Source organism: Otolemur garnettii, unplaced genomic scaffold, assembly GCF_000181295.1.
Source record: "Otolemur garnettii isolate 467f Iridium unplaced genomic scaffold, OtoGar3 scaffold00011, whole genome shotgun sequence".
In the NCBI taxonomy this organism is placed as follows: domain Eukaryota; kingdom Metazoa; phylum Chordata; class Mammalia; order Primates; family Galagidae; genus Otolemur; species Otolemur garnettii.
The window spans coordinates 36070551-36082956 of NW_003852406.1; the positions used below are offsets into that span (position 1 = coordinate 36070551).

General features: G+C 49.7%; 1 protein-coding gene across 1 annotated transcript in view; it reads right to left on the minus strand.

Annotated features, from left to right (window-relative positions):
* Positions 1–12053, minus strand: part of ALPK3 (alpha kinase 3) — a 52472-nt gene extending 40419 nt beyond the window's left edge. Inside the window, exons 1-3 of the mRNA XM_023510100.1 lie at positions 11896–12053; positions 6803–6841; positions 2838–2959 (exon numbers count right to left, since the gene is read on the minus strand). Coding sequence (XP_023365868.1) covers positions 2838–2959; positions 6803–6841; positions 11896–12038 — 304 coding nt within the window. The 5' untranslated portion in view covers positions 12039–12053. The remainder of the gene's footprint in view (positions 1–2837; positions 2960–6802; positions 6842–11895) is intronic.
* Between the last annotated feature and the right edge of the window lie 353 nt (positions 12054–12406).

A 12406-nucleotide genomic window follows, 5' to 3' on the forward strand; every position in this document is an offset into this window, starting at 1 on the left:
AAAAAAAAAAAAAAAAAAAAAGAAATTAAAAATTCAACAAAAGAGTTGAAAGATAAAACTGAGAAAACCTCCCAGAACAAAAAGACAAATAAATAAAAGGGGAAGAAAGGATAAGAAAATAAGAAGAAAGTCAAGGGCAACAGATATCCAAATAGGAGTTCATAAAGTGAGAACAGAGAAAACAAGAGGATAAAATCAACATCAAAATAATCCCAAATTTCCCAGAACTAAAGGCTCTCAGTTTCCTGAAAGCATCTAATCACGTACCAGGATAAAGAGATCCATATCAAAATACATCATTACAAAATATCAGAATACTCTTACAAGCTTCCAGGAAAGACTGGTCACATGCAAAGAATTAGGAACAAACCATCTTCCCACTCTAAACAGCAACACTGGAAGCAAGAAAACAGTGGAGCAATGTCTTTAAAATTTCCAAGGTAAAATTATTTTCAATTTAGGATATATACCCAGACAAATTGCCCATTAAAAGATATTTTCAGATATAAGCAGTCAGTTGCTTCTTGTGTACTCATTCTAGAAAGCTACCAAAACAAGAATGTAAATCAAGAAGGAAAAGGATGTAGAGTACAAAAAGCAGAAACTGCAGCACAGGAAAGTGGCAAAGTGAATTTGCAGGATGACAGCAAAGGGAGACCCCAGGGTGACAACTATGCGCCAGAAAAAAAACACGTCATCCTGGGGCAGAGCAGCTCGAGGGAGTGGTGCCGTCCTCAGGCCCTGAGGAAGCTGCCAGTGGCGGTACTTCAGTAAAGCCAAGAAACAAAGCAAGAAAGAGGGAAGACCAGGAAGCTGAATCAAACCTTGGGAAAGGCAAAGGGAAGACCCAGGATAACAGCTGTGTATCAGGTCTACAAGGCCAGTTCAGATAAAAAAGAAATGGAGAACTCTTAGAAGGGTGTCTCCAAAGAAAGAAACAGATTACTGATGACATTCACCATATGGTACATTGTATTGGGAGGCTATTAGAATGCATTAAAAATTAATAATAGAAACTGTAAAACCAAATAAATTAAAAATAAGGACAGTACTAATCTCAGGAAAAACAGAAGAAAGAAATGTAATCACAGCATACTATAATGTTCAGTCATGAATAATATTTCATAGGCATAAGGTAAATGTTGATTTAAGTAAAAACTGTGATATAACTATAATGAGAAGGTAAGTTTAGGAAAACAGAAAATGATAGTGTAAAAGAGCTAATTCCTTATCTACCATAACGGGAAGGAAACCAGAGGACATCTGAAATTGAACACTCAGGCATAGCCACATGTCACTCAGCACTATGGAAATGTACACAAGCCAGAGACACAAGATGAAAAGAGCTGCTTCTGCTTCTGGGAAGACAAACTGAGAGGAGTGAGCTGCTGTAGTTTCATATATGCCTTTTCATATAATTTGAAGTCTTAAACAATGTGAAACAATAAAATTAATTTCTTAAAAAGGAAGAATTAAGGACTTTTAAATACAGAAAATACCACGCAGAAGCATGAAGCTGTGAAAGAAGCAGGTTCTTCTGGGAGACTGTCAGCGCCACACAGACACACGGCACAGGCAGGCAGCCTCAGATGCCACAGAGGGCAAGGGAGCATCTCCTCTGTGCTAGTTTTGTGGACTCTGACAAGTCATCTAGCTTCTCCCAGTTTCCTTCTCTGTACAATCTGACTAAAAATAGTGCTTTACTTCACAGGGTTTGTAAGACCCCAACGACAATGGAGACAGCTCATGAAACGCATCATTCCATGCAAAGGTAAGGGTACAGGCATGTCTGGGGTCCCTGGGAACTGAGACTGTTCTCAGCCTGGAGCTCAGAGGGTTGTGCATAAGGGTGAGAATAACCCACAGGAACCCAATTGCAGAGACGCTGTTTCTTGACTGGGGTGGACAAATCCCAGAATCAGGGAAAGTTGTGGCTAACTCCGATGTTTGATTTTCCAAAACCAAAGGCTTTCAGAGGGTGCCTGGACCAAGAACCCTTAAACTGGTGTCTGCACAGGTGGGAGGGGCAGGTGCCCAGTGGTGGGTCAGGTTGGTGCAAGGGGACTCTGCTGGGCAGTCTGGAGAAGGGACAATGCCGGGAGCCACCTCCTTAGCACTCCTTCCCCCAGCCTCCCTTCCCTCCCAAAGAGTATCACCCTGCTTCCTATTCTGCCAGCCCATTGCTTCAGATTCTACCACAAAGCTCAGAGGAATGTAATAACAGTCTTAATGTCTAATACTTACCTGCTGGTTACTGTGTGCCAGGCACTATTCCAAATGCTTTGCCTGTATTAATTAATTCAGTGTCACATGACCTGATGATGTTTATATGCTATCCCCACTTTACAGATGAGGCAGCTATGAGATTATGTAACCTGCTCAATATAATAATTGTAAAGGGAACAAGGCAGGATGCCAAGCCAGGCACTCTACCTCTAGCATCTGCAATCAGAATCACTGCACATCCCCGCCTCTCAGGCTTAAGACTGAGCCTCACACTGCTCAGCTGTAAAATGGAGAAAATCAGGGAATGGCCCCAAAGAGCTCTTTCAATTGGAACCAAGATTCATCAGTCATGTATGTATGCCTGAGAGTGAGGAAACTTTACTGAGGACAAGTTTTGAAGGAGGAGAGCAAGGTAGAGATGTGGCTCCAGAATAGGAGGAACAAGGGCCCCCACACAGGAAGATTAAGCTGGAGAGAAAGCTAAGGAAGCAGGCGTCAACTTGCAGTTTTGTGCACACAGCCCGCCGCCCCACCGCGCCTGTCCCCAGAGCCTCCTTGGACCCTGCTCTGTGCAGAGGCCCTGGCATGGAGTGTACAGACAGTCTCATTACCTGTGACGATGCAGGTGAACCTGACGTCGCTGTCCTCGGACACAGCCCGGGACTTGAGTGTGGTCTCGAATAGCGGCTGGGTCTCCTCTGTTAGCTGAGCAATGATGGAGCAGAAGGTGCTCCTAGGAAAGGCAAAGAGCTATTCAGAGCAGCTCTCTCCCAACACATACGACGCCTGGCCTTGTCCAAGGCAGCTTATGTCTTACCGCGTCTGTCCATCATCCTACAGCTGGAGCTCCAGCACCCGGCAAATCTCTCTTCAAGGCAGCCTGTGCCCCTTGCCAGGTTAGGGGCGGGGATGGTATCAAGGGATGGAATGGACTCCGGACCCAGTCTCTGACCATAGGCCAGGCTCCCGAGCATGCCAAATTACCATCCCAGGTGTCCCCAGCCCATCCTTACTGGGGGTCTTGCTTTACCCTCCAGGGAAGCTGGTGCATGAGACACACATGGGTAGGTCAAGCCTGAGAGATGGAGCCCCCAGCACAGCAGAGCTCCCATTCATGCCAGAGAGGGAAAAGCCAGCCAACCCTCAAGGATTCAAAGCCCCTAAGCTCAGGAGCCACTCCAGGAGCTGTACTCAGAAGGAAGCTCCTGCATTTGTGAGCACAGACTCTTGGTGAACAAAGAATAAGACAGCCAATTAGAGATGAACTCTAATTCCCAGGGGTACCAGGAAAAAGAGACCCAAATGAATTCTGATCCAAAACAGGGATGTGGGAAAGTGCTGGAAAGCCAGCTGTGGCTCCCTGCTCCACCCCTGGACACCATCCATATGCTGTAGTGAAAACATGGTCAGCAGCTCTAGGACCAGCTGGCAGGACAGCCAAACCACAAACAGACCCACCCCTGCAAAAGCCAGAACTTTTAGTTCCCCTAGGAAAGTCCATGTCCCAAATTTCAGGGGCATGTGTGGGCTTACAGAGTCTAGCCCAAACTCACCAACAAAGCTCAGGCCTTGCAGACTTCTCCTTCCAGGGCCCTGGGAGCAAACCACTCTGCCAAGCCCTTTCACAGGCCAACAAAGACACCGTGCGTTCCTAGGTGTGAAGTGCCACCAGAGAGCCACCCTGTGTGGTGCACACGCCATGCCCTCCTCCCACTCCCCAGGCACACACTCTCTTTTGAGCAGCAGGGAGGACTGTGAGGGAGTAAAGTGGAGGGAAGCAGGAGCAACTGTGGTGAGAAAGACAAATCATTCAAAGGTGCCTTTGCCTGTACCACAAAGGAAGGGGTGGTCAGCCAAGGAATGTCTGTGGCCTGTAACATCTCCACAAGAGGCCAAGTGAGGGTCTGCAGGGGTATAAGCAAACACAGTCTATAACCTCCTCCCATAGAGTAGGGTGAGGTGTTCCATGCTTACTGCACCTGTTCTGTGAATATTAATCTAGCCTTGAGTTTGAGGAGAAAGGTTGCACCCCAGGAAAGGTGCCTGGAATCAAATAGGACTTCTGGACTGATGGGGGGGCAGCCATGGTCTCTCACAAGAATGCAGATGCCTGGACATTTAGGGGTTGACAGGAGCATCCCCCAACAAATACTATCCAAAAGGAGGATCCCACCCCATCACACAACTGAGCATTTGAACAGGTCTGCAGCCAGACATATTCTGTATACTTTCATAACATTCTCTGACCTAGAACCCATCTGTCCAGTAAGTTTCTTTTCCATTCCTGTTTTTTTTTATTTTGAGACAGGGTCTTTCTCTGTCATTTGTCACTTGCACTAGAGTGCAGTGATGTCATCATGATAGCTCACAGCAACCACAAGCTCCTGGGCTCAAGCAATTCTCCTGCCTTAGCCAATCTTGAGTAGCTGGGACTACAATTGTGTGCCACCATACCTGGCTAATTTTTCTGTTTTTTTGTAGAGACAGAGTCTTGCTCCTTCTCAGGATGGTCTCAAATCCTTTCCCTCTTAAAAGCTACTCAGGAGGGTCCTTTAGGACCTAGACTAGCAACTCTCTGAACACTCATGAAATAAAAAGCATCTGAAAACGTTTCCTGCTGTTATCACACTAACAACAATTTCTAACTTCGGGAAATACCAAACTTCAACAGTTTCTAGAAGCTACCAGGATAAACTCTATGATTCTGTAATTAATTCAAAACATCTTTAATTATGTCCTCCCTACATAATTCGAATCCTACCTCAATCATGAACATGAGCCCAGATCCAATATTTAGCTTAGGCTCTTAGGTATGAAGCGTCTTGGGCCAATCTAAGAAAATAATTTCGGTTACTGCAAAAGTGAGAAAAGAGGGAAAGAACACTAAAAGAAATGTGCAGAGACAGTGCTCTGCTAGGTCTGCAACAGCAGGAGCTTATTTTATTTCATGTCTCTTTTTGAATAGAAATGAACACTTATCTTCCCAAAGTTTCCACACTAACTCCATATATAATGTGTGTGTGTGTGTGTATATATGTATATAATTTTTTTTTTAAAACAGAGTCTCACTCTGTTACCCAGGCTGGAATAAAGTGGCGTGATCATAGCCCACTGCAATTTCAAACTCCTAGGCTCAAGTGGTCCTCCCTTAGCCTCCCAAGTAGCTGGTATTACAGGTACAGTATGTGCCACCATGCCTGAGTAATTCTTTTTATCTTTTGCAGAGATGGGGTCTCATCATGTTACTCAGGCTGGTCTCAAACTCCTGGCCTCAAGCAATCTTCATGCCTCAACACCCCAAAGTGCTGGGATTATAGGTGTGAGCTATCACAAGCTAAGCCACAAAAAAGGTTTATGTTGGAAAACTGCAAGTAACTGTCGAAAGCCATGGCTAGATGTAAGCCCCCCTCTAGAGAAGTGGATTTGGGGTGTATTTGGGGGGACAGAGAGAGTCACTATATATACTGTCACATCCACTGAATATTGCACAGCTTCGTGTTGCTGTGAGCTTTCTGTGCCTGTCCTCCAAACCACTTGGATGTGGGATAGACTCCCAGTGGGCTGCGTCCTGTCTCCTAGGAAGCCAGGAAGTTCACACATCTGGATAGTCTCAACACCTCATACCTCTTAGTCTTTTCAACTCCATACTTCTCTAAGGATATCACAGACTGATCATCGGTCTCTAAAGAACATCAGAATCATTGGGTTTTGATGTGCAAAGGAGCCTGACCTTGCCCTGAGGTTAGCTTGGTTTGCCCAGGTTCTCTCCCTTTCAGCACTCGCCACACTCCACTCTGAGCCAGCTGTGATGCCCTCTTCTACCTACAGGACACACATATTCACCCTATTGAGGACTATATAAATCATATCTGTAGACATGATTACTGATCAGAAACCTCTGTTAGCCATTCAGAAATCTTGCTCTATGCAGAGAAACTATAGCCAACTCTCCCCAAATCTGGACTGCAAACCTGGACTCTGAGCATGTGCAGGCCTCACCCAGGCTCCGCAGCCGATTCAGAGTCAACACAGGAAGGTATTAACATGCTCTCTGATTCCCTACAGTTTGTAGTCTGCAGGGATGGAGAGAGCCTGAAGTAAAGGAAAATTCAGAGAAAGAAGGAAAAGGAAAACTTAGGGGACTGCAGAAAAAATCTAAAAGGCAGGTGCAATAGAACACAAACAATGAGGTGTCATACCTAGACAAATGGTGACAAAAAACATGAAAACCTAGGATGGAGAAGAGGTGGGTTAGGGACCTACTAGCTTCCTGTTCTGTTCTCATGGTGCCCCTCCCAGGCGCATAGAGATGTCATTGCAGGCATCTCAAGGACCCCTGCCCACATTTCTATTGCTGAGGCCCCGTGCCCCTCTTAAATGACCTATGCAAGCATCGCTGCTGACCCCTGTGAGAACCATGGCCACATGAGCACCCTCTCACACCCTCCCTGTCTGCCTCTAGCTCTCCCCTCATCCCATGCAGCCTGGTTAGTGCATGAGCAGTCACTCGGTGGCCCCTCAATGCCCAGACCCAAGAAAAAAGCAGTTAGAGAAATGTAGTGCAATATGCATTTACCTTCCAGAGCTGGGGTGAGACAACTGGTTGCTTGATAAGCTAAGCAAAAACAGCAAATGGAATCATTAGGCCAAATTCAGCAGCAAGGAGAGGAGGAGGCAAAATCAACAGTCGCAAACTATTAATCAGCCACCATCCAAGGCCCACAGTCCTTTCTATTAAAAGGGACCAGCTGTCTTATCTGGCCTGCTCCGGTTAGGAAGTGGCCTTCACCACTGGATACCAGCATATCTGAAACCAAGAGCTCATTAAATGCAGCCAAGTCCAGGAAAATGGTTAGGCAGGAAGGGGGCCCCTTGGGGCTATGCTTTGAAAAAGGTGTGTCCCTGGCACTTGGGTCACACCCCCAAGAGTGAGGCTTACAGCTGCCGGGGATGTCTTCCCACCCCACAGCACTCCAGCCTGGGGGCAGTGCCTGCCTGAACCCTTGGCTTTTGGGAAGAAAAGAGCCCCATTTCTGGAAATTTCCTGACAGGCTGAGGAGGAGACAGGTGGCTTGAAGAAAACCCACCATTAATATGTTAAGGTACAATTATAATGAGGCTACTGCCAGGCAAACCAGCTGGGAAAGTGAAGAGAGAAACACAGCAGTTAATTCAGGCACCCAGCTCCACCAAAACAGCAAGAGGCCCACCCTGCCTGGAGGCTCTGATCACCCCCCTGCCTGGGGCGGCCAGGAATGGACACTAAATAGGGGCTAGGAACATCTGGAGCCAGGACCCATGCAGGGCTCCCCTTAGTGTAACTCCAGTCCACTGGGTCTGAGCCAGCTCTTATCCCTCTCCCTCCACCTTTCCTGACCCCAATCTCTGTAGTGGGCTCTAGAGAGAGACCGCAGGGCCACCTCATCCACACTCGTTCCCTTCAGCTGTTCTTCTGGTGGGAAAAGTTCTCCCTTCTTTGTCAGTAGCCCAGCCTGTTCAATGGCACTGTGGTCTATATCTCTAATCACAAGAAAGCTCGACTAATATCCCCAAACAAACCCATCCTCTTCTCTAAAACCTGGCTTCCTTTCTCACCAGCGCTCCTGGGTTTGTGGGTATCACCAGCATTCTCCCAAACTCAAAACTTGCCATTTTGTATTCCTCCCTCTCTTTCATCCCCCAAATCTAGTCAGTCAACAATTCCTGGCCCTTCTTTCTCCTGTTCTCTCTGCTCTTGCTTTGGGTGCCCTGATCTAGACCCTGATTTAGGCCCTCATGGCTCCATATTTGATGACTGTCTGAACTCCTTTCTCCTTAACTCTCACATCACACCACCACTCTGAACAAAGTGCTGCAGTCCCTGGAGTAGGCAGTGGTGCATGGAGTCTCCCTCCTTGACTAGGCACTTATCTACTCACACCCCACTACAACCATGGTTCTCTCTACTTCTCTACACTCAGATTCCATGGCCAAGCCCATTCTGAGTCTTCACTTTTGTCCTTCCTGTTTGGAAAGTCCCCCCTCCTTCCTTCTCCTTAACTAACTAAATCCTGTGCACTCAGGCTTCAAATTTAGTTCTTTGGTAGCTTCTGCAGCTCATAGCACAGTGCTAGGCATACAGTGGGCCATTCAACCACTGTTCTATAGAAGGGAGAGAGAGAAGAGCAGAAGAAGAAGACAAAGGAAGGGGGAGGAGGAAGAAGGAAGGTGGGAGAGGAAAGGAAAGAGAGGGAGGAAAAATTAGTTTTTTAAGCAAGAAGGCTTCTCCCCCCAGAGGGAGCTGCCACTCCAGAAAAGATGGAAAGAAGGGCACAAAAGAGAGTGCAGCTGCCTTTGCTCAGAGCTTTAAAATCCTCCAGTGGCTGCATGGGCAGAAGCTCCCATGGTTCCAAGGCACTGCCAATTCCATCCTTTCCTGACCATAAATTTCTTTTGTCTCTCTCCTTAGAACTGAGAGATTTCTTCTTCTTTGGGTCTGGACTTCTTCCCTGGGAAGGAGAGGGGGAGAGTTAGCTTTCTAATGCAGTGAGGCAGATGACCATTCCATAGGACCCACGTGCAGGCACCATGCTGGGATAGCTGGCCCTCTCCCGCCTCTGGAGCTATTTTGCTCCCCAACCCACTGTCCTGCTTTCTCAGGCCTCACCTTTACATGGTGGGTCAGGTTGGGGGATCCTGAGCCAGTAGAGGCACCTGGATTTCAGAAGGTGGGAGACCTGCCTGTGCCCCACTGACTGGGCGGCAGCTGGCTCAGGGCTTCCCCAGGCAGGGCCGGTCCCCGTGCCCTGCCTCTGATGGGATCAGAACAGGGGCACCAAATTCTGGGGCTTTAAAGTGTTCTCCATGCCATCTTCATCTTACAGAATGGGCACTCGGGGCCCAGAAAGGAAAGATCTCCTCATAAAGGGGCAAAATAGGACTGGCTATGGGAACTGGATCCCTTCTCCTTCCTAGCTTTCATCTATTCTAGAAAATAAATGGCCCTGGGAGAGTCCTGTCCTGCACCTTAGTTTCCCTGGAAGCCCTAGACCAGGGTTCTCAACCTGTGGGTCATGACCCACAGGAACTGTATTAAAGGGCCGCGGCATTAGGAAGGAGACCACTGCCCTAGACTGGCTGACCCAAGTAGAAGAACAGAGGTTATTTCAAAACTGTCTATAGCAATATCATAGGTTCTGCTGCTCCTCTGAGCCCATCTGGACTCTGGCCTCCAACAAATGTGGGGCAGGGACTTCTGGAACTTCTGAGTGCCCTACAGAAGCTAATTGGTAACAAATGCTTCCACCCTTTAACCTACTCTAGCCTACCTACACCCCACCTTCCTATAAGGGGAGGTCCTAGACATTGGGTGACCTAAGAGGCTGTGCCTACAGTTTGGTGGGACTGTCTGTGTGTTGGGCCTCTGACTCCAGTGGGCATTGAAAATATCCCTGGGCTGACATTTGACTGGAAACCCCACCAGAGCCGAGGGGCAGGTAGTGGTGAGTTCTGTACCCTGGACCAAGGCTTCTGGTAAACCCCCCCCCAACCCTGCTGGGTATCAGTGCCCAGGGAAGCCCATCCTCACAGGACTTCACATGAATATGACATCTCAAGAGCTCCATGAAAAACCGATGTAAAAGCAGATCCAGAAAACGTTGGAACCAAGAGTGTGTGGTGACAAAACTTGTCTGTCAGTCAGGACTTAGGGATAGTCGGGGGTCAATTCAGCTGGAGCCACACAGTTGGCAAAGTTCTCAGGGGACTCTGGGCCCCTCCCCACCCCCATAGGCAGTTTGCTGTGAGGGTGCTCCTCCAACACCTGCCTCTGACGGGTCAGGCCTTGCTAGAGGACTGAGAACTGCCTCTTCCCCCTCCCACCCAAGCAGCTCCACTCACATTCTCCTCACTCTGACCAAAGGCTTTCCTCCCCTTGTCCTTCAGAACCCATGAGAGTCTGTGGCCAGCTTGCAAGAGAAGTGAAAAACTCCACAGGGGCCAAACACAACCTGAAGTCCAAGGCTAGAAAACTCACTGTCCCGCCCCCTCCAAATGCTTGATGAAAAGAGATTCCTTTTAAGAGTATTCCCTAAATGGGTCCAAGGACACTTAAGCCAGCCACTTCCAGTCCACCTTTAGCCTGGCACACTGCTCTGTGCTCATGAGGTATGCAATTAACACTCATCCACAACAGTTCAGCCAGGCAGAAGCACTGTGTCTACCTTGCAGCCTTTTCTCTAACACCTCAGATCCTCTGCTCTCCCCATTCTGCCTGGTTTTCAAGAATGCTGCTGTCTCCAAGAAGAATCCTTCTTCCAACTCTTCTATCTGTTCCACTGGTATCGACAAAGGCCAAAAACAAGAGGCAGAGCCCAGACAAATCACTGGGGAGAAGTGTGAGGCTCCCACAAGGGAGGCAGCTTCACTAAGGACTAGAATAAATGTCCAAATTTCAATCCAGTCTCTGCCAGGCATTGGGAGGAGGAACAGGCATTCTCTTCTGGCAACCAGGGGCCTTGTTGTGTCTGGGTCAGTCACTAACACCAGTCCTCAGCCTGCCCTGGACATGTGACACCCTTTAACGAGTTTTATGCAGAAACCGGTTCCGGTTTCATTTGAACTTTTCCAACTCCAAGGTCAATAGGACTCAGTCAATCCATGAGAAAGTGCCCAGGACTTTTCCTGAATGTCCTTGACACCTGTTTTTGTGCTGATTTAGGAATGGAGAATAAGAGGTCTCTAAATAGCACCTCAGAGGATTGGCTATTCTCTGCATAAATGCACCATAAGCCATGTTCTCGGGCTGGGAAACAACTACCCTCCCAACAGCTAACCCCCCTAATTTCCCTTTGGAAAACAGGCTCCGGAAGTGCAAGGAAACAACCACCCAGAGGGGCAGGAGAAGCCTGTCTCCTGGCCACGCATGTACTCTGTGTTGGTGCGTGTGTCCCTCTGAGGAGTGACTGTGGGTCTTTGCTGTTGCCTTTCTATCTGGGGACAGCCCAGCTCCTGAAACAAAGCATGTACACCTCTGCAACTCCGAGAAGGCCAGTGAGGGCTCACCAGTTCCACGCCTCCCTTGGCACCACACTCCCCGAGCTGGGCACAGCTCCCTCAGTGCTCACACCCCAGCATCCCCAGGATGGGGCCAAGCAGGGAGCAGGGCCTCCTCCCACTCCTTCTATTCAGGCCTGGGCCCAGAGAAGGCTGTGTTTACCCAGGTCTGTCTCATCCTGGTGAACCTCCCCTGCTCCGGCAGAACCCTGGCATCCCTGTCCCCTTTCTCCATTCCCCAAAGTGCTCTCCCTCCCTCCTGCCACAGAGGAATTCCAGCCACTCTGACTCTGCTTATCTCCACTGTGGAATCCAGTTAAATGTGGAGTCTAGGGAGCAGCCTCTATGGGGTGGGGTGAGGAAAGCCTTCAGGCCTCAGGGAAATCACCTCAAAGTAGGGTCTTTCTCCTCTCTTGAGCCTAGAATTGCCAGAAGCCTGAGGGCTACAGGGCCTGAGGGGTCAAGAGGAGCCAGGAGTGGACGTGAAGGCCACTTCAATCTGGGCCTTTGGCCTTAGAACTGAGAGAGCTGGGCTGGGGCTCAGCCCGGGCCTCCAGGGCCCAGACGCCCTTGGGCCAGACCCAGGACCCCTGAGGCCTCCACTGCCCACCTCAGCCCTCCTTGCAGGGTGCTCACCTGGTCTCAGGCCGCACGTTCAGCAGGTAGCTGCGGCTGGCGGGGCTAGGGATCCACACCGGCCCTTCGTCTTCGCCGTCGCCCCCCGTCCCGGCCCGTCCGCCCGCGCCCCAGCCCCTGGTGGGGATCCTCCGCGACCCCATGGCGCCTCCGCCCCGCGCCCGCCGCCTCCAGGCCCCTGCCCGCCACCCAGCTCCCGCCCGCTGCTGACGCGCGCCCGTATTTATAGCCCGGCGGCGGCCCGTCGTCACCTGCTGCTGTCCCTTCCCCGGCCCAGCCTGGGCGAGGGCAGCTCTGAGGCAACGGGCGGGGGAGGGGAAGCCGCTGAGCCGCGCTCGGAGGGTCCCTGCTCCTCCGCCGGTCCTGGTAGCCGTCGGGCCAGGAGGAAACGGGACAGGCCCTTCTTGAAGTCCCAGCTAGCTACTTTGCCCGCTCGCGTCCTGTCCCGTTGAGCGTGTGAAGAAGCTCGGACTCTGCCACCTTCTCCAAGCGAGACTGCTAGGCACAGCCC